At 43.8% G+C, this 21,530-nt stretch overlaps 2 protein-coding genes, 1 non-coding gene and 1 pseudogene across 4 annotated transcripts; 1 reads left to right on the top strand and 3 right to left on the bottom strand.

Annotated features, from left to right (window-relative positions):
• Positions 1 to 501: 501 nt before the first annotated feature.
• LOC127775404 (mitogen-activated protein kinase kinase 5-like) lies at positions 502 to 7,541 on the bottom strand (annotated as a pseudogene).
• Positions 7,542 to 10,287: 2,746 nt separating this feature from the next.
• LOC127777095 (mitogen-activated protein kinase kinase 5-like) lies at positions 10,288 to 12,303 on the bottom strand. The gene has a single exon (XM_052303603.1). The coding sequence runs from the start codon at positions 12,160 to 12,162 to the stop codon at positions 11,134 to 11,136; it is 1,029 nt and encodes a 342-aa protein (XP_052159563.1). The 5' UTR covers positions 12,163 to 12,303; the 3' UTR covers positions 10,288 to 11,133.
• A 424-nt stretch (positions 12,304 to 12,727) lies between these two features.
• Positions 12,728 to 16,600, bottom strand: LOC127777094 (DNA-dependent metalloprotease WSS1). Of its 2 annotated transcripts, XR_008018249.1 has the most exons (6): positions 16,275 to 16,600; positions 15,924 to 16,119; positions 14,754 to 15,269; positions 13,984 to 14,198; positions 13,369 to 13,649; positions 12,728 to 13,258 (listed from the first exon to the last, which is right to left on the bottom strand). XR_008018249.1 is itself a non-coding variant. In XM_052303602.1 (5 exons), exons 1-4 carry the CDS (start codon positions 16,430 to 16,432, stop codon positions 14,010 to 14,012), a joined length of 1,059 nt encoding a protein of 352 aa, XP_052159562.1. In that variant the 5' UTR covers positions 16,433 to 16,565; the 3' UTR covers positions 13,265 to 13,649; positions 13,984 to 14,009. The 2 variants fall into 2 exon arrangements, 1 of the variants encoding a protein (XP_052159562.1); XM_052303602.1 differs by lacking the exon at positions 12,728 to 13,258 and having other exon boundaries at positions 13,265 to 13,649; positions 16,275 to 16,565.
• Positions 16,601 to 17,887: 1,287 nt separating this feature from the next.
• Positions 17,888 to 17,960, top strand: TRNAK-UUU (transfer RNA lysine (anticodon UUU)). The gene has a single exon. It is a non-coding gene; the product is annotated as a tRNA-Lys (tRNA).
• The last annotated feature ends 3,570 nt before the right edge of the window (positions 17,961 to 21,530 follow it).

Genomic DNA, 21,530 nt, shown 5'->3' with positions numbered 1-21,530 from the left:
GTAAAGAATTGAGCCATTAATAGCTTCAATCATCATCATTTCAAGAAGGAAATATGCTTTCATTCCTCAAAGGGGCATCACCTTGTGTGTTTCTAACTTCTCAATAATTATGAAGATTACCAAAACAAAAATTTCAATAGAGTATGTTGCATTTACAGATTTACCACTAAGATAAATTCAAATCTAAACTCAACCTATGACGTGAGAAAAAAAAAGACAAATATGATGGTAAATGTGTAAGTACCATTCACAATATAGATTTTTTTCCCCTTAAAATGAGTCGATTTTAAATTTAAATTTTCTGTTGTACTCCCCATCCCCAAAAAAAAATCAACCTTAGATTGTATTTGTCACAATCTAGTACAGCTAATCGAGTCTGTGCAGACTCGTTGTACTAGATTATGTTAAATCCGATTCTAGATTAGTTTTTTTTGGATGGAGGAAAGTATTTTGTAGTAGAAATATGTCATACCAATATCATTTTTTTAAAAAATAACTATATTATTCTTGAGAAAATACGGAGGACGTGACGAACGGGTGATCCATGAGCTGCACGGCGGACGGCCGCTTCGCCGGATTCATCTGCAGGCAACACCCGACGAAGCTTCGGAACTCCGGCGAGGCGGTGGCCGGCGCCTCCGGTGGTCCGTCGGAGTAACACGTCAGCGGGATCGATTGCCCCTGCTCGACCAAGGGGAAGCTGCCCGTGTAGAGCTCGAGGATGGTGAGGCCGAAGCTCCATATGTCGCCGGCGTAGCCACCGCCGGCGTGGTCGGGGCTCATGTACGCGGCGGGGCTGAACGATGCCCTGCAGGGCCCGCCGTTGGCCGTCCGGTCGATGGCGTGGTCGGCGCCGAACCCGGCGATCTTGACGCGGCCCGACGAGTCGACGAACAGGTTGGACGGCCTGATGTCCCCGTGGACGACGCCGCGGCGGTGGAGGTGCGCGATCTCGGAGAGCGCCTGGCACGCGACGCCGGCGAGGGCGCTCGTCCGCGACGCGGCGGCCGGAGAGGGACCCGCCGCGCATGTGCTCGAGCAGGACGATCCGGTGCTCCTCGCCGCCGCCGCCGCTCCAGTTCGTGGCGCCGTGGCACCGCACCAGGGACGAGTGGTCGTCGGCGGCGGCGGCCCAGCGCTCGTAGAGCACCTTGAGCGCGTACTCCTGTCGAAACAAATTTTCGGCAATATAAAAAGGGGGTAGCGCACGAGACCTAAAAGTGGATGGATGCAGAGACAGGGATTTAGACAGGTTCAGGCCCTCTCAATGAGAGGTAATACCCTACTCCTGTTTGGGGATTTGAATCCACCGGGTGTTTATTGATCTGACGATCAGGTTGTCTCATGCCCCCTAGAGGGTCTCCTGCCCACCTCATATAGGATGGGGGGCAGGATTACAAGATAGAAACCTTAACTAATACGGTATCGGTTTCCTAAATTTATTTTACAATATTATCAAATCAGGACTTTAGGCCGCTCCATAATATAAAAGGAAACGTAATACCCAAGTCATGATCGATTACATATTCTATAGATATAAGCTATCCCCTATGACTAGTCGGATAACCATGCCGTGTGGGTATGGGGTACCCATAATCTCCACAGTAGCCCCTGAGACCTTCACAATCGGAAAGATAATCTTCTCTCGAACTAGATTACTCCAAAGCCGAGTGTTTCAATCATCTTCGCCATGATCTCCCGAATACTTTTACCAAATATGAAGACTGTGGAAGGCTGAAAAATAAAGTCAGGTGCATCGAATAGATGTACCTAATAGATGCACCAACTGAGTGGTTTTGATAATTGTAGTCAACCAAGTGACTTAATATTAATATATAGCATATGCGGCGTGAATCCCTGAATAACATGATCCGAGTGATATACTGACTGCTTTGTAAAATATGATGCGTGCAACCTAAAGCTGACTACATCATTGAATACACATAGCAAAACAGCTATAAAGAAGCTTGTATGTTGTGAATAAATAAATTTCCAAAGTATTGGGCATACACCATGCGCTCACTGCTTTAACAGATGTGCTTGAGTCCCTAAAAGACACATGGTTTCACCACACCTAGAAATATATGACATATGTGGTATAAAATCCGAGTAAATAAACTCATAAAAGATTTACCAACCGCCTGGAAAATGACCACAATATATAATCAGCCTAAGCCATAATATTGGTCAATAAAAATGCACACTTACGTGGCAAAAAGCAACGATATTGTATCCAATCAATTGCTTAAAAACCCAAACAGCACCTTGACTTATATAAAAAAGTCAGCGGGGCAGCTATATAAAGCTTTACTGTTTGACACCTTTTAAGATGCATTGTACCAACTCCTAAAAAGTTGAGTAACTGCGGTATAAAAGGATTTTAAGGTATTGGGCACTTGATCACGCGCACTTTGGCCTAAGCAAAAAGTGCCTAAGTCCCTAAAAGAACGTGATAGGCCACACCTGAAAATATGGGCTGCAGACATATTAGGCCTAGGCCAAAAAATATACCTTCGACACCCTTTAAAGGATGACGCATGTAACATGCTCCCGAGTAATAAATCTTCTAGGTAATGTAGACCAAGTGTAGCTCATATGAATAGCTTCTGATCTGAGTGATTATCCCTTATGGGATACTCCAAAATATATATAATAATTGAATCCCGATTGGCGCAAGTATTCGGTTGATAACCCTTACGGGGAATAATAAATAGTCCAGTCTTTGAGCACAGAAAATAGACCCATGATCATGAATTCATGTTGCATGTATCCGGAACAAGTCCAAATTGAAGGTATGATACTTGTGTTTGAGCTAGTAAGCCCCTGAGCATATAGCTTGTCCTTCAATAGCAGTAGGGTTGGCTATGTTAAATAAGCTTGACAGGATGTTGATGATGATGACGATGTCGGTGACCCAGTCAATAGCGGTGTAGCAGCCAATAATAATGACGAAGACGCTCATTAGCATTTGCGTAGTAGGTCAACCATGAAGGTGAAATAACTAGTCGTCAATGACAGAAGCAGCCGGAGGTGAAAACATAGCCATCCATTAGCAACGGCGGAGACGTCAGGGCCGATGAAGTAGAGGTGGTGGTGATGATGTCAGTGACAATAATCCATCAAATTGTTGAGAAGACATCAAAACTCGAGTAGTTTCCTTGATGTGAGCATGTGTATGACGAAGATTGATGCAACGCTCCTTGATTTATAAAGATGACAGTAGAACTTGGTGTTATAGCTGTTGCAGATGCTTCACTTGGAGGAAAGTAGATGCTGTTGTCCAACTCATCGAAACTAAGCTGCTTGGTTGATAGCTCTAAACACCCGAATATGTAGATTAAATCTCAAACTTGATACTTGAGAAATTTGGAGTAGATTGTAGCAATGTGGAGAAGCCAAAATTGTCGGTGAAATAATCGGAGTTGCTGAAGTAGAACACCTGCTCTGAAGCGAAGACGAAGCTGATGACTCCCAAAGTAGAATCGTTGGCTGATTAATTAATTGCTTCATCTTGACATAAAGCTTGTCGAATTGTCGAATTTTGAGCCTTGTATTTGTGTAGCCCCCGACTCTTTGGTTAGTTGGGAAACAACTGAACATAGAGTCGAGAACTGTAGCTTGTCGTCGAGTACTCATTGCTTGAGTAAAGATGCATGTTGAAGATGTCCGAGTAGAAATATTGAAGATTGAAACACCACTTGTTGTAATAAAATAACACGGCATCATATTTGGTGACGCATGCCGAGATGTCGAAGCTCTTGTAGACGTCGTGGTTAGTGAAGTAGCAAAACTTGCAAAGTAGCGGCAATAGAGTTTGCCGGTGCCAAAGATAATGAAGATGAAGTCGCTCCACCATGATGACAAAGTTGCATAGCCGTGATGAAGTGAATACAAGTCGGCGGCAACATAAGCAAACCGGTAGCAAAAACGCGTAGTTATGAAGATAAAAGCACCAGTCGGCGGCGGCATAACCAGTGGGCGACGGAAGACGATGATGTCCATCAGTAGTGGTAGCTGTATAAACCAGACGTAGAGGCGAGGGCACTAGTCAGCAGCAGATGAGACGGCCGGCGATGAAGACGATAAGGCCAATCAACACTAGCAGAATCATGCAGCCATGGAAGTGAAGAAACCAGTCGGCAGCAGACGTAGGCAGCTTGTGTTGAAGATGCTGACGCCTATTAGCGGTGACGGCAATGTAGCTAGCCGTGAAGAAGATAGCATCAGTTGGCATCATAACAGGCCAGCCGTGCAGGCGGTGACACCAGTCGGCGGCGGACGAGGCGGCCGGTCGGTGAAGACGTAGACGCCCAACAACGGCGGCATAATAGACTAGCCGTGCAGGCGGAAACACCAGTCGGCGGCGGACGAGGCGGCCGGTCGGTGAAGACGTAGACGCCAATCAACGGCGGCATAATAGGCCAGCCATGCAGGCGGAAACACCAGTCGGCGGCGGACGAGGTGGCCGGTCGGTGATGTTCTGACTGATCCATTCTTGGAGCGTAAGAGATAAGCTTAAAGCCATGAATCCCTTTTATGCATATCTGGATCTGGATCCTGCAGAACGAACATATAGGATGAGTAGTATCTGATGTAAATATAATACTCGAGAAAAATTCAAGTATTTTAAAATATTTATAAATATGTATTTCTTCTCTTGTCAATTTTGATTTCCCCGAGCAGATGACTCATTACGTTTAAACACTCTGCCCAACTAGTCATAGCCACCAAGCACCGGGAGTCGGCCTAAGCACTTCCCAAACATGCATATGAGTGACATGAGTTCGTCATTAATGGAACAAAGTTTCACGGATCAGAGTTTACTACTCAGGTACTTTTGCAATTGTTAAGAGCAGAAAATAAATTATATTATCTCTATGCTTTTGATTTCTTCCGATTAATACTTAGCACCTTGCGTTATTCGATCCATCCAACGAGCCCTCGGGTGCTAGGAATCGGCCCAAAGGCAACTATCCATTGGCAAACCAAACGGAAAGCATAGGAAGATGGAACTTCATAACTCGATAGGCACTTTTGTACTCAGAATATGTCGCAAGCAATCAAGATAAATATTATGAAAATTGTTTAAAAAATATGATATAACATCTGTAGACCCCGACTCACTAGTCAACGGCGAACCAGTTGATGTAGTGAGGCAAAGGAAAAGGCAAAATATCATATAAAGAATAAAATAAATGATGACTTAGCTTTATCGTATTCCCTCGGTGACAGCAAAAGTAGCCGATGTAGAAACGAAGCAGTCCATCAATGGTGACAAAAACACCAGTCGGCGCCAGTGGAACCAAGCCAGTGGTGTAGATGATGAAGCCCATTAACGGCGGCGAAGTCCGCCAACCGTATAGACGAAAACACCAGTCAGTGGCGGCAGAGACAGGCCAGCGATGAAGTCATAGACGCCCAACAGCGGCGGTATAATAGGCCAGCCGTGCAGGCGGAAACACCAGTCGGCGGCGGCGAAGGCCAGCCGGTCGGTGAAGACGTAGACGCCCATGTACGGTGGTGTGACCAACCAACCGTATAGGTGAGGACACCAGTCGACGGACGCCCAACAACGGCAGCATATAATAGGCCAACCGTGCAGGCGGTGACACCAGTCGGCGGCAACGAAGGCAAGCCGGTCGGTGAAGACGTGGATGCCCAACAACGGCGGCATAATAGGCCAGCCGTGTAGGCGGAGACACCAGTCGGTGGCTGCGAAGGCAGGCCAGCGGTGAAGTCGTAGATGCCCAACAGCGGCGGCATAATAGGCCAGCCGTGCAGGCGGAGACACCAGTCGGCGGAGGACGAAGGCAAGCCGGTCGGTGAAGTCGTAGATGCCCAACAACGACGGCATAATAGGCCAGCCGTGCAGGCGGAAACACCAATCGACAACAGCAGTGCCACAGCATTACATGTAATCAACAGGAAATTCCAAGAGATTAATCTGATATTTAGAGATTAATCTAATAAACAACAATAAGTTGGAAGGGAAAAAACCCGGCGGAGTCGGAGATTTAAATTGTTGAACTCGCCGAGATTGATTTCCTCGACCGGACTGACTCCGAGACGGAGAAAATTGGTTGCTGGTCTTGCACTCTGTCGCTAGGACTAATCAAGCGATCCATGGCTCGGCGTGCTTACAGAACAAGACAACAAACCAACTTGGTTAATGATAAAAATATATAGGCATGATTAAGTAAATTAATGGTGCTTGTTGATCGGTAAGATCAACTTTCTGCACGTGTTCTCTCCTGATTAGCCATAGGCTGGCTGTTCCCATGTGTGACCCGTGGTGGCCACAGCCCACAGGACGTCCATCGGTGATGCTCTGAGATTCACACGGAAACAAATAAAATAAATCTGATTAATATCAGCAAATTAAATGTATAACTGTAGAGTTATGGATGTATTGCCCGTGTGCATGTTCATCCAGGTATGTATGGTGCTCAAGGAAGCTCTTGCTTTCCTATCTGACCGATGCATATTTTTATGCCGAAGGCCACCTTCCTGGGGATCAATTGCAATGACGCGAACAGGATCGCATGAACACGACATGAAGGTGAACCGGCGGCGGAAGTTGATCTCAATAATCATGTATAAGGTTAACACAAAAAATACCCAAATTTAATCTGCAATTAATCAATCTAATAATAATAGATCAGATCAGAACAAACAGACCGAGGATTTTAGATGATGTGTTGATATACGGTACTGATTCCATCGCGCTTGTCGACGAGGTACTCGGCGCTTCCCCTACCTGGCGCGCCAACTGTCGAAACAAATTTTCGGCAATATGAAAAGGGGTAGCGCACGAGACCTAAAAGTGGATGGATGCAGAGACAGGTTCAGGCCCTCTCAATGAGAGGTAATACCCTACTCCTGTTTGGGGATTTGAATCCACCGAATGTTTATTGATCTGACGATCAGGTTGTCTCATGCCCCCTAGAGGGCCTCCTGCCCACCTTATATGAGAGGTAATACCCTACTCCTGTTTGGGGATTTGAATCCACCGAATGTTTATTGATCTGACGATCAGGTTGTCTCATGCCCCCTAGAGGGCCTCCTGCCCACCTTATATAGGATGGGGGGCAGGATTACAAGATAGAAACCTTAACCAATACGGTATCGGTTTCCTAAATCTATTTTACAATATTATCAAATCAGGACTTTAGACCACTCCATAATATAAAAGGAAACGTAATACCCAAGTCATGATCGGTTACATATTCCATAGATATAAGCTATCCCCTATGACTAGTCGGATAATCATGCCGTGTGGGTATGGGGTACCCATAATCTCCACACTCCTGCCGCGTGCCACGGTGACGCACCAGCCACACCTCGCCGGCCTCGCCGCTGGCGACGAGGCAGACGAGCTCCATCTCAGCGAGCGGGGGCTCCACCTTGGTGTCGAGGGATGAGGACGGCGGCGGCGGCGGCGCGGCGAGCGACATGGCGACGTCGGCGCTCGGCATCCGGACGGTGAGATCCCGGCGCCAGCGCGGCCGCCGCACGGGCGGAGGGTTGGGACGCGCAGACATGGAATGGAAGAGCAGCTGCTTTGCGTAGCGTTGTCAAATTTTGCATCAAGAATGATGAAAACTAGTATATATAAAAGAGATTTGGATAGATTGCTTGTGAGATTTGGCGTTGAATGAAATCTGCGAAGTTAAATTAAGGAGATAATGTTGACCGGTGAAGGCGAGCCATGACATGATCAGCCATCGTGAATACGAGGTTGACTGGACTGTAGACCGGTGTGAGTCAGCATGACTCAGGATGCCGCAGGTTGAGTCAGCATCATCTCAAATTCGGTAAGCACCCATAAGTTCTTTCCCCAACTTTCCAACTCATTTCTTTTATGTTTCGTGCGTACGTTTTTCAAACAGCTAAACGGTGTATTTTTTAAAAAAAAATTATACGAAAATTACTTTAAAAAATCATATTAATATATTTTTCATGTTTTTTTATAGTTAATACTTAATTAATCATGTGTTAATCTATTGTTATATTTTGTGTGTAAAGGGCAGGGTTCCCAACCAAAAAAAAAACACAGCCCTTAGTTTGCTTACACTTATGGCAGCAAGATCTATTCCTCGCCCCGTATGTCTCACGCAATAATCATACACAAAAGTATAGTTAGGTTGTATAACAATGGAAATGTGCAAGGGAGTAGTGTAATTCGTACTTTTTCCTAAAATAAATTATAGTTACATAATTTTTTTGAATAAGACGAAAGGCTAAATGTTTGTTAAAAAGTCAACGGCGTCATACATTAAAATACGGAGGGAGTATTTTTTTCATATTCTAAAAAAAATTCTTCACAGAATCTTAAGCTCACAAAAGCAATCATCAACCAGCCTATCTTAATCCCATAAGTGTGGTGCACCACGCTGTGGTTGTGTAAGATTGGGATCACCTAAAGTTTAGATTGCAAACTACGCTACTGCACGCAACTGCAATCATCTCAACAATTTTTGCTACAGTTAGGTTCTTAGGTACAGTACCCTAAACGTATTTTGACCATTAGATTCAAATCTAACAGCCGGCAATAGATTCAAATCTGACTGCAGTTGATCCAAATCTAGGTCTGCATGAGCGGAGAAGTGGATGTGCAGTTTAAAGTTGAGTCACTGACATACGAGCCTCACTTTGCTATGGCTCACGTATTAGCGGCACAATTACACATTTGCACAAAGTCAGCATCCCATAAGTGCATGGGCCTATAAACCACGGCGGGTACCCAGTTTCGGCCCAACTCGTCGCTGAAATATCGCAGGCTTTCGGCCCAGCTCTACGCTGTGCGCTCATGGGCTTTGGGCCCGGCGTTATCGTAGGTTGCGCGACGGCAAGGGAATCACGCACAGAGCCACAGACTGACGAACGCCACGCCGCCGCGGCGCTGCTGCACTCCGGTCCTCTTCCTCCCCCTGGTCGCGATCAGGCAACGTGCGGGCCAGGACCTGACGCGATACCAGCAGTGAGAATTCTGTGCTCGTCGCCGTCTCGTTGGATTCACCGTGCAATTCAAATTCAATCCGTGAATCAAACAAGCGTGCCATGGTGTTTCCAGCAGTTGTTGGATGACACATGGCACCATCGTAAAATATTACTCCCTCTGTCCCATAGTATAAGGGATTTTGAGTTTTTGTTTGTAACGTTTGATCACTCGTCTTATTTAAATTTTTTTCAAATATAAAAACCGAAAAGTTGTGCTTAAAGTACTGTAGATAATAAAGTAAGTCACAAATAAAATAAATAATAATTTTAAAAAAAATTGAATAAGACGAGTGGTCAAACGTTGCAAGCAAAATCTTAAAATCTCTTATATTCTGGGACGGAGGGATACTACCTATAATTGGTATTACTACGTGTAATTAGATGTGATATTATCTATAACTACGAATCTAAAAATGCTCATATCTAGATTTAGGTAATATCATATCTAGTTCTACTCTAGGTGGTAGTATCATATATCATATCCAATTTTAGGTGGTACTCCGTAATATTTTTTATTTTAGGACGGAGGTAATACGTCATAGTTAAGCAGATTCACAGCCACAGGACAAGATGTGAGATCGAGATCACGACGACCCGTAGCTGCCACTGCCAGCATCAAACTTCAAATTTCCAAACGGTGACACACCTAAATACAAAAACGGAGCTCTCCTCTCCTTCTTTCCGCTTTGGATGCTAGGCACAATCTTTTTTTGTTTTCCTGAAACAAAGGCTGAAGAAGCTCTGTCTCATTTCAGTGGTAAAGAAGAGAGCCAAGGTACAATTTTCACCTGTCATATTCCTAACGTCTCAGTACAATCCTCCCTTAAATTCCATTCCATCTCTTCTTTCGTCGATTGTCCTGGTCTCATCCAAACCAGATGTGTCCATGGCTTTTTGTTTGCCTAATGTTCACGGCATGTTTTGGTTTCTACTTGCAACAGAGCCACTCAGTATCAAGTAGGAATATCAACTAGGCAGTTCTCACAAAAAAGAAATCAACTAGGCGAATACTACTAATCTACTACTCCGTCCGTCAAAAAAAAAAAAAAAAAGACAAACCTGGGTTTCCGTGTCCAACGTTTAACTGTCCGAATTTTTTTTATAATAAGTATTTTCATTGTTGTTAGATGATAAACATGATTAATACTTTATACGTGACTTGTCTTTTTTAATTTTTTTCATAATTTTTTCAAATAAGACGGGCGGTCAAACGTTGGACACGGAAATCCAGGGTTTGTCTTTTTTTTTTTTGGGACGGAGGGAGTACATCCGTCCCAAAGTAAAATATTTTGGTCAGATTCATAGCTAAACGTTGTTATATTTTTGGAAAGAGCGAATAGGCCATAAAATTATGATATTTTACACTAAGCTGGTTTATCACTAGTACGTGGTGTCAAAAACAAGCAGCAAATGCACAGGCACGGCTCTATCTTTTCTACCTCATCTGTTGTGATATCACACCAATCTGTAGCACTACTAAAAAGGAGCATCGAATAGCCCCAAAAGTAGCCGAAAATATGCTCATGTTAAAAAGGCATAATCTGAAGAATTATGGGACAGGAAAAGCATTGAAGCAAGTGTTCAAAAGCAACCATGCACACATAATATTATCCTTACACAGAATGAATAAAGAGAGTGTATTCTTTTTTTTCCTCCAAAAAAAAACATAGAGAAAGTAATCTCAATATAGAACCCAATTAGGCAAGAGAACACATAGTAGAATCCAAAGAACCACTTTGAAGAGTGGCAACTTGCACACTATCATCATTAAGCAGCTTACCACTAACAAGCAAAATATCGTGGAAATGGAGTAAAAAAAATCTGCTACTTGTATAGTGGAAATTTTCGTTTCTAAGGGAATTTTATGGCAAATTGGCTAACAAGTGGGATTATGTCTGTACTTGATCTCGTAGAAAAAAAATCCTTTGTACAAACCAGATTTACTCAATATTTGATCATCATTGTGAATAAAACAACATCAAAGAACAGTAGAGAGGAAGAACCTTGAGTTGGGGCAGCAGCAATGGATGAAAACGATCATGGTGTTTGAAGAACACTCGAAAATGGATTGGCTATGAAGAACTTGATGAGATGGAAATGGAGTTTGACACGATGACCGGATGGAATTGGCAGTCACGACGATGGCGGCGGGGCGGCGAGTGGCTGTGGCTGCGGTCCGGCGACGAACGGGTGCTGCATCAGCTGCGCGGCGGACGGCCGCTTCGCCGGATTCTTCTGAAGGCAGTAGCCGACGAAGCTTCTGAACTCCGGCGAGACGGCGGCGGGCGGCTCGGGAGGGTCGGAGTAGCAGATGGCGCACATGAGCGCGGCCCAGTCACCCTGCTTGCCAAGATTCTCACCGAAGGGGAATTTTCCCATGTAAAACTCTAGGATGCTGAGGCCGAAGCTCCAGATGTCGCCGGCGTAGCCATCGTAGGCGCCGTCGTTGAGGTCGGTGTTGATGCGCTCGGGGCTCATGTAGGCGATGGTGCCGACGGAGGAGTTGCAGGGATCCATGGTCTGGTTGAGGATGCGGCCGACGCCGAAGTCGGCGATCTTGACGCGGCGCGCGGAGTTGATGAGGAGGTTGGACGGCTTGATGTCGCGGTGGACGATGTGGCGGCGGTGGAGGTAGGCGATCCCGGAGAGCACCTGGCGCGCGACGTCGGCGAGGAACCGCTCGTCGGCGATGCGGCGGCCGTCGAGGGACCCGCCGTCCATGTACTCGAGCAGGATCTGCAGCTCGCCGCCGCGCTCGTACATGTCGTGGCACCGCACCACCGCCGGGTGCTCGGCGGTGCGGAGGATGGCGATCTCGCGCGCGATCTGGCGCCGCACCGCGTCGTCGTGGTTGCCGTAGAGCACCTTGAGCGCGTACTCCTTGCCCGTGCCGCGGTGGCGCACCATCCACACCGTCCCCCCTGCCCCGCTCCCCACCCGCCTCACCCGTTCCAGCTCCTCCGGCGGCGGCGGCGGCGCGGCCCCCGCCGACGCCGGTGGGTGCATCGCCCCTCCCGCGGGAGGCGCGGATGTCGTCGTCGTCGCCGCCGGCGGGAGCGGGAGCGGCACGGCGAGCGACGTCGGCGCGTCGCGCTGCGGCATCGGGAGGGTGAGATCCGGGCGACGGCGAGCCCCCCGCCCCGGCATGTCGCCCGCACGCATCGCCGCTCGCGTCGAGAGGAGGAGGAGGCGAGCTCGCCTCTTCTTGCAGAGAAGAGGAGAAGAAGCAAACGGAAATGGATCGAGATCGATCGATGAGATGAGATGCTCTCTGCTTTGAGATGAAAAGAAAAAAAGAAGGGAAAAAAGAAAAGGAAAGAGAAGAAAACGAGATTTGAGAGGGGAAGAAAAAGAAATAATTAACTATTTACCACTCTTATAATTGGTGATAAATGATTTACCATTAGATCTTTATGTCATAGAAACATGATAACTCACATCGAGTGATAAATTTTTAATTATCACATCTTAAAAATGCCGAATAGTTAAATGCCAAAAAAAAAAAGCGAAAAGAAGAAACAAATAAAGAGAAAACGAGATGCGTGACGAATACTGGCGCCGCGATGATTATCGGGTTATCAACCCTTGGTGGTGAGGTTGATGGATGGATGGAGAGAAGCTACAGCGACGTACTGTACCGTATAGTAGTATGTATACAAGGTGTAATTTAGTTTACTATAAATATCCTCTTGATTAGGAGTAATATGATTGTCCTTGCATATGTTTTAATTAGCCGTTTCGTAGCTCCGTTGATTAGCTTTTGTTAATGATGCATTTGCAAAAAGGTTGCTAGATGGATAATCAAGTGGAACGGTCTAGATTTTGCACATCGTGTTGCTTGAGATCATTGGAGGGGTACTCTTTTGCACCTGCAAGGTGATGAAGTGAATTCCTTTTGAAACAAAGGAATCTGGAGTAGGATTTTTGTGTGAATCGAATCAAATTCCTATGAACATGTAAAATTCCTTTGTTTCAAAAGGAGCCAGTGTTGGTTTCGCTCGAGATTCTACCACGGGAATGATTTTAAGAAATTTGTTAATCGTTACACAAGTGATAAAGCTCACTCCCCCATTGGGCTTTGACCATACAATGTCAACTTGTCAAGTCATTGGCAGTTGGCACCCAACCAAGAGCAAACCCAAAGCTGCCAAATGGAGAAATTAGACGAGGACGAATAAAAAGTCAACGACCTTAGTTGATTAGAATGAAGTGACAGCTTATATCGCTCAACTGCAGCAACAGCGACTCATGATAGTACCTGGTTAAACATGCACGGTTGCATTATCTAAGCATGTGAAAACACCATTGCAATAGATAATGCAGTAAGGACAATTGTGTTGCCATCACAAGTTCAGAGCCAAAACATACCAGCGTGCTCGGTCATGCTTCAGGACTTCAGGAGCAGGAAGGATTGAAAATGGTTCAAGCGTTAGCTGCTCCCAGAGGGAGCTTGGGATATGTCAGATGTTTCCAATAGGTGGTTCTCTCTATACACATGATGTGATCCACGAAAGAGGGAATGCTTTAGATAGTAAATTACACATCTGATTCGTTATGCAGAAGTGCAATGGGGTAACGGATAGAACTGCTGATGGGAACGAATTTGTGTATCCACAATTCAGCAGATGGCTGTCCAAAATTCTGTAGTCCTGCAATAACCACATGAAATTGTTGTTACAATAATACAATTCAGTTAAGTGGATAGAGATTTGTGGAGCGAATGAATGTAACTACATAAGCAAATCTGGGTCAAAAAGATAGCTATGGTGCAACACCACCAAACTGTATATTACGAATTGAATACAGAAAGAAAGTCAGCTTGATAGGCCAAGATAAATTTGTTAGTAGGTGAGTGCAGAAAGAAGGTCACTTAACTGTACTTCTATACCATTAGTGGATATGTTTAATCCACCAACATGAAAGCAAAAAATTGCCTCCAAAAGAAAATTAAATTTAATGTGCCTACAATGTAGTGGTACTTACCATATTAATGCAAGCTTCAATGTAGATCAATCATAGCTTGGACAATATGTGGCTGCAGGTGGTCCATGTGAATATCTCCATTGATCGCATGCTGAACATTTGTCAATCTTAGTACTGTTTTCTAGAGTACAGAATTTACAGGACCAGGTTGCATATTTGGCCTTCGTGGTTTTAGGTTTAGCTGCGCTACAAACTTCACAGATTGGTGCCAGAGGCTACAAAAGTATTAGAAATGAAGAGAATTAATAATTATAATGTTCAAATAACCTTTCTCAGACAATAAATTTTAGCAAAGCGAGAAAAATGCCTCTGGTAAAGAAACAACACACCAGGAAAAGTGTATTCAGTATGCACAAAATATAAAAGGGGCTACGAAATAAGGTTAAGTTTGCACACGAAAATAAAGAAAAGCAATAGAAAAGGCTCAACATTCAGGCAAAGAAACAACGTCAAAGCCCTTCTCTTGTATGATACATTAATATATGGCATTTCTGTGCCATTTATCAGAAGCTGTCCAAATGGAATTTGGTTTTTCATATGTTTGAATTACATCTATGCAGTGATAATGTAATACTTTCAGGCATACAAAGCACTTAAGTATGTGGATAATTGGATACCGTTCGAATATTTGTAATTTACAAGTCCACCATAATGAGTGGACTTCAAAAAATATGCTGGAAGGTCAGTATGAAATCTATCCAGTGAAAAATAACCCCATTTAAAAAGGTTTATCTGTTATAGAAACTCCTTGCTTACAAAAGAAAACATACCTGATTTAGAAGTGTGCAAGCAACACACTCCCATAGAGAACTATCTCCTGCATCGATTGTTATCCTACAAGAAGAGGATCCATTCTGTGCTGCTGTGGGAAATCCCGAAGATGTGCTGGGATTCTCAGAACTGCTAGAAAAGCCATCCTTTGTGCTTTTCCCAAGCTGCGTTGGCAAGTTAGGTGTATCCTCAAGAATAACAACGTCTTCTGAATCATCAATGCCAGATTGATCGTGCGATCCACACCACAAATCGTCATACATTCTCCTTTCAGCAGCCATTGCAGCGGCTTGTATTGGACTAAGAGCACTCATAATATCATTATTTCCACCAAGCTTTCTAGGACCGGATGGCAAAAGAGCTCCATTCCTTGCCCGTTTCTGTGCTGCAGCTAATGTTGCTTGCCTTAAAGATGGTGGCGGTGGGTGTACTGTAAACCCACCTAACCGCCGACCTGTACCATCAAATCCTTGGCCTGATCCAGTGATACCCTTGGAAACAAGTTCTTCACATTCCTGAATGGTTTTTCCATAAATAGCATAAGCTTAAGACAGTAGGCTGAATAAGGATGGGCTATTGAGCTTTCAGTTAAATTCGATGCAATGAACACACCAGTTCTTAAGCTACAACTTTTCCTTGCAGGAATTACTGTCGTAGCACAGGTAAATCTTTTTTGTGCTTCTATGCAAACCACGACTAAGTGCATACTTGCTCTATTGCCCACTCCAATCCCAGCTCCATCAGAAACTAATAGTACAACGCAATATAGCTGGTTCCTACCTCTACAATCTATATAAAGTATATGTATGCACTCTACACATGTGCTGAAGAGACCGATTCCATCTATTTTATGGCTGATTTAGCATGATTTTGATTAAAACATTAACAATCAAGCTGGATGATGTTTGATTCTATAAAATAACCTGAATTACCACTCTGTGGGATATTCTCCAACTTGCGAGGGACTATGGATACTTCCCACTTTCTATGCCAGATAGACCCTAAATGCAGCATCGGCACAACTCTGAATTCCCAGTTTTATACAAGAGCACCACATTGAGCAATACATCTACTACTCGTATGTTCGATTGTTCACGACATCTAGAGATGGAATCATAAAAATTAGTTTCAATCACCACACAATCATACAAAATAAAAAATCTATGTACCTTGCGGAGCTCATCCCAGAGCTTGTAGAACTGCGCGTCGTGGGGGCCCCGCGCGATGTGGCAGAGCTCGTGGAGCATGGTGTCGAGCACCTCCTCGTAGGGGATGAAGTCGTAGTCCCGTCCCGCGTGCCGCAGCCGCAGCTTCACCTCGACTCCCCCGCCGACGTTGAGCCCCAGCAGCCTCGGGTTCTTCGGCCTGATCCCCCAACAACCAAATCAGACATCCGCAACAAAACCGATCAATCTCCCCGCAAAAAAAAAAAAAAAAACAAACAAAAAAAAACCGATCAATCGATCGGGAACGAGACAGAGATTGACGAGGAGGAGGCTACGGCTAGGGTTCGCGCTTACGAGAACTCGGAGAGGACCTTGACGCGCCACTTGCGGCGGCGCATGATGGGCTGGACCTGCTTGGCGACGCGGTCGAGGAGCGCGCGGGCGGCGGGCTCGTCGGGCTTTCTCTTGAGCGCGCGGATCTCCCACACCTTGTGCAGGTCCCCGACCTCCATCGCCGCCACCGCCGCCGCCGCCGCCGCCGCCGGCGGTTGAATCGGATTGGGGCGCGTGCGGCGGAGGAGGAAGAGGAATCGATGGGGTTCGCCGCCTTCGAGAGGAAGGAGGAGGAATTTTGGGGGGCGAGTTTTTGAAACCGGTGGGTGCAAAAGCAAAGTGGAGCGACTTTTCGGTTTTCTCACGACGAAAGGAAAGGACTCAGAATTTGATTCTGGCATTTAATCCTTCCGTTCCCGAATATAATTTTGGTTGGATGTAACCTAAATCTAACGAAAATTAAGGGAGTATCTGTTTTTAGTCTTAGAGTAGTTTTTATGTTTTTTTAGTTGAAAATATTAATATTTTTTAAAAAAATTTATTAAGGTTATAGAAGTTTGAGTAGAAAAGGGTTAAAGTGATTTATGATATGAAATGAAGGCTCCATCAAAATATAAGAGATTTTAACAAGTGTGGTATTTATTTAGAGTAAATTTCATAAAAAAAACCATGTTTTATGTTAAAGTTGTGGAAAACCACATGTATTATAACGTGTGGTATATAATCATACTTTTCATGGTCTTAATGTTTCACAAAACTCCATCTTTATCAAAATTAAAACCTTGATAAAGTTTAGCATATCTTAAATAAATTTTTGAAAGTAGTAAAGAATTAACCTATCAATCTTAGTCAATTACTAAAAAATTAAAAATTTTATATACACTCTATGTTTTTAAATTATAAGTAAATTCACGCTCAAAATGCATAAGTGTGAAGTTCTGTAAAACTTTAAAACCATTAAGTAATAATACTTAAGTTAGGTGCCACATATCATGATACGTGTGATCTTTTACAACTTTAATCATAAAAATGAGGTTTTCTTAAATTTACTCATATATTTATTAATTTTATTTTTAAAATGTTTAATTTATTTCTACAATCATGAAATATTTTTCAACTAATCTGTAAAAGTAACATGTAGAATTCACAAAAATGTGTTTTGGAAACTGCTAAAATTTGATCTTTCCTGAAGTCCGAACATTGCAGTGCTGATATTACTGCGCATAGTTTGCCAAGTCACTGCCCTGCTGGGACGCTGGATAGATATATGCTCGCCGTGATTTCACCAAATCGATCGATCAAAACGACGCGCGGAATTTTGCCTTTGTTTTGACTAGCGACATCTCATGTTTGTAAGCTGTAAGCCTGTAATAAGATTGTGAATAATGGTTTTATGGTTCAATTTTTTCTATTCGATTTTTCTTTAGGTTGATTTTAGTTTGATCTTCAAAGATTGAACTTTAGGTGGGGTGGGTTTCTAAGTGTGAACTACATTAATTGGAGAGGAGGAGGATGCTAGTAGAGATTTTGTTTCAACTAATACTTCTGTTTTCTGGAAGTGATGGATGATCGTTCCCTGTTGCGAATGGCCTCATAACATTTTATAAAACGTAATTATACCATTCGTCATAATAGCCGTCCTAGCTCAGTCGGTAGAGCGCACGGCTTTTAACCGTGTGGTCGTGGGTTCGAATCCCACGGACGGCGTTGGACAATTTAATTTTTTACATTTCTGAGTGATTTACATTCATTTTCATTTTTGCATGTTCTGAAATTTACACGGTGTACTACCTCCTGCTCATGGCAGCCAACTCCATGGGTGTGTGCAGTGGATCAGGGCCCCTGCTCAACCTGACCGTCGCTGGAGCAGACCAGCTGGAAGACGTTCAAGATCGAGAACGATTTCACGCTGGAGGAGGAGAGGATCTGAGAAGAGTGATTAGCAGCAATATATGTTGTGCTGTCTTGCTTAATTACCTTGTAATTAAAAAATATATCTTGTACTAATAATTTTACTATACTGGTATACAGTGGTCTGAGTATTTGTGCGACTAAATTTAATATTGTATTTGTGCGACTAAATTTAATATTGTGTAATACTGTAATAGGTTCAACTTCAAACTTAATTAATAAATTTATTCAATTTAAGGATGCTATGATATGTTTAGGAACTTAGCTTTCGAAACATTTTTTTAAGGGAAAAAGGATCGGATTCACATAATAAATCTAGACCAACATTCTTCTCACATGGAATGGTTGATGCATGGGCATCCTATGTGTACCTATGCTAAACCAACCTATATATTCAACATGCCTTAGGCCGAGTTATTTTCAGCTATTTGGCTGACTACACGTGAAATGAGCTGGCCCATTAGTTTATGATCAATTGGGTATTAATTCTTATATATGAAGTAGCAAAATTGATTTATTTTTTTATAAAGAAACTTTTAATATATAAAATTTTCTAAAAACACATCATTTAATAGTTAGAAAGCGACTTATGATTAACGAAGAAGTTGCTCTCCCTTTAAGTAGATTAGAACGGGGCTTTACTCAATGTCTCTCACTCATTGTCACTTCCAACAAAAACTCCCTCTGTCCAAGTAAACCCAACTTATGGTTAATGTGGGCAACTTATATAGTAGGAAAAAAAGAACCTTTTTAGATGGAGGGATTAACTATTTCTAAATCCTATCATATAATATAAATTAATATCTTTGTGATTTTTTTTATGTAGAGTACCCTAATGTTGGTATAGCAAAAGGTTCATGATAGATATGCTTGGTGTCACTACTACAGAAAAGGTATTATGTATCGGTTAGCAAACCCCCTTCCCTGCCGGTTTTCTCAACCGGCACAAGGGAGGTAGCAAAAAGGTGTCGGTTCCTTAAAACCGGCACCTTTTAGGTTCGACGAATAAAAAAAAGCCGGCTCGATGCGTCGGCTCGATCGAGCCGAGCAGTCCCTCCTCCCACATCCGCAAGAAAAAAAAGTTTGGCAACATTCATCTCACAAAATAAATTACTGAATCAAACATTTGAATCAGGCAACATTCATCTCACATCAAACATTCATCGATCTCACATCAAACATCATTGAATCAGCATTCATCTCACATCAAACATCACTGAATCATCATTCATCTCACATCAAACATCATCGCAAGCGAAGGAGATGGTTGGGGGTGCTCACCGTCGCCCGTGGGGTGCCCGCCGCCGTCATTGCCGCTGCCTACCCCCCGCCGGATCTGGCGGAGGGGAGGGCTCCGCCGCCGCCACTGCCTCCCCTCCCACCAGATCTGGCGGAGGGGAGGTCGCCGCTGCCGCCCGTGAGCCACGCCACCGCCGGATCTGTTGCCGCCCCTCTCGCCGTCGTTGACTCCCCTCTAGGCTGGATCCGGCCTCTCCGCCCGCCGCCGACGCCAGAAACAACCACCTCGCCCGCCGCTGACGCCGAAACCAACCACCCTGCCCGCCGTTGACGCCTCCCCTCCTGTCGTTGCCGCCTCCCCTCCTACCGGATCTGGCGGAGTGGAGGGCGTGGTCGCCGCTGCCGCCTCCGCCGGCGAGCAGAGAAGGGAGGGAGAGAGAAGAGAGCGAGAGAAGGGAGGGAGAGAAAGAGCGAGAGAGAGAAGGGAGCGAGTGAAGGAAACCTTATCTCCTCTCGCGTCGCCTCGTCGTGGTGGGGCCCGCTGGCTTGGCTCGTGTTATATGGGTGTCGGCACCTATAATATCTTATATACAGGATTGACCCTCTACAACCTAAAACTCAACGTACAAACATATCACATCACAGTACATTATCAATATTATATCTTAAAGCTCATATAAACATTATATCATTGATTAGCAATTGTTATGTCTTAAAGCTTACTATGTAAATATATCACCACAATGCATTACATTCTGAGCTCAACAAACACAAACATATCAAATCAAGAGTAGCCTTTCTGTCTTTCTTTTCCCAGCTAGATTATTGTACTTATGCCTTCTTAATCTTGTGAGAGAAATTATCCCTTCTTAAGTAATCTTCACACTATATATCGTATCTCTCCAGTATTATATTAATTATACTAGTAACACGGACAAACAGTGACAGATCCAAGGCTCCATCCAACCAAACCAAAGCAGCATCTCTCCCTGACGACGGCCTGACTCGCTGTCAGCGTAGACAGTGCCATGTCTCCCGGACCAACCGTGTCACGTCAACGCCAAGTCAACATAGTATAAGACCCCGGGAATAACTGAATTTTACTAATTGAATAATCTTGCAAGGTGAAATTGATTAGTCTGCTAGTCTCACGATAATGGGGAACATCCCAGCTAAATCTTTATTTTTTTTCTTAGTTAATCTTATTCAGCGACGCTGCTCGATATGAATGCATGCTCTCACCTAACTTCAGAGTTAGCTAGTTAGCTGTAATGGACTAGCTAGTGGGTGTATATATTACTAGTACATATTGTCATACTGACAAGCAGCTTGCTAGTAGGAAATTAAACCGAATAGAAGCTGTCTCACAAACAGCCGCGATGAAAAAGACAAATCCTTACCTTGGAGATTACCCGGAAACGTTAATTACACGATCAGCCTTTGTTTCAAGAGCTTCTGGTGGCTAGCTAGCTTGTTGCAGAACCTCCAACTCTCTACTTAAATTATAAGAATACGTAGTTGTAGAATCCAGAAAATGCAATAAGTTGGAAGACCCTACTTCTTCAGTTCATAACCAGTTGGCTACTTGCTACTTATTAGAATCTTAATATTCTCAAACAAGACCTTGACACACTTGTACAACGATTAGGTACAGATGCTACAAGGTTATTTCCATGTATGAGCGGCGGTGTATGCGGGTTATTTCTCTGTAAGATCGGTATAGATTCACTCAATATGTGTTGCATTGTTCGGTCATAATGAATGCATATAGAGAGACAAAGCACTCATATGAAACAAAACAATAAATATATATAACATAAACATATTGTTATTCGATCCTAGCATGCTTGATACGGTATACTATTCAACATAGAGCCATTAGACACGGTTAAGTCAATAGTCATCGATCTCTACATCGTGTCTATCGGGCAACAATCACATACATTATATTAAACTATAAAAAGTACCCGTCGGTTGCAACGGGTAAATGCTATTTTAATTTTATTGTTGTTATATATACGGTTTAGCTAGGGTAAAATTCACTATGGGAACCCACTTAGATATTCTTTTTAGAAAATCATAAAGTCTGTATTTAATCTCAAGTTAGCATGCAAGTTTTTTTAAAAA

Source organism: Oryza glaberrima, chromosome 6, assembly GCF_000147395.1.
Source record: "Oryza glaberrima chromosome 6, OglaRS2, whole genome shotgun sequence".
Taxonomy (NCBI): Eukaryota; Viridiplantae; Streptophyta; class Magnoliopsida; order Poales; family Poaceae; genus Oryza; species Oryza glaberrima.
Note: the sequence above shows the minus strand (reverse complement) of the source record. Positions and strands in the feature narration are given on the sequence as shown.

What these genes read in the sequence shown, in the direction of transcription:
- LOC127777094 (XM_052303602.1), bottom strand. Translation starts at nt 16,432, where the DNA reads ATGGAGGTCGGGGACCTGCACAAGGTGTGGGAGATCCGCGCGCTCAAG. An exon ending in AAGGTCCTCTCCGAGTTCTC is followed by an intron (nt 16,120 to 16,274) that starts GTAAGCGCGAAC and finishes TTGGGGGATCAG; the next exon opens with GCCGAAGAACCCGAGGCTGC. An exon ending in CTTGCACACTTCTAAATCAG is followed by an intron (nt 14,199 to 14,753) that starts GTATGTTTTCTT and finishes ATACTTTTGTAG; the next exon opens with CCTCTGGCACCAATCTGTGA.
- LOC127777095 (XM_052303603.1), bottom strand. Translation starts at nt 12,162, where the DNA reads ATGCGTGCGGGCGACATGCCGGGGCGGGGGGCTCGCCGTCGCCCGGAT.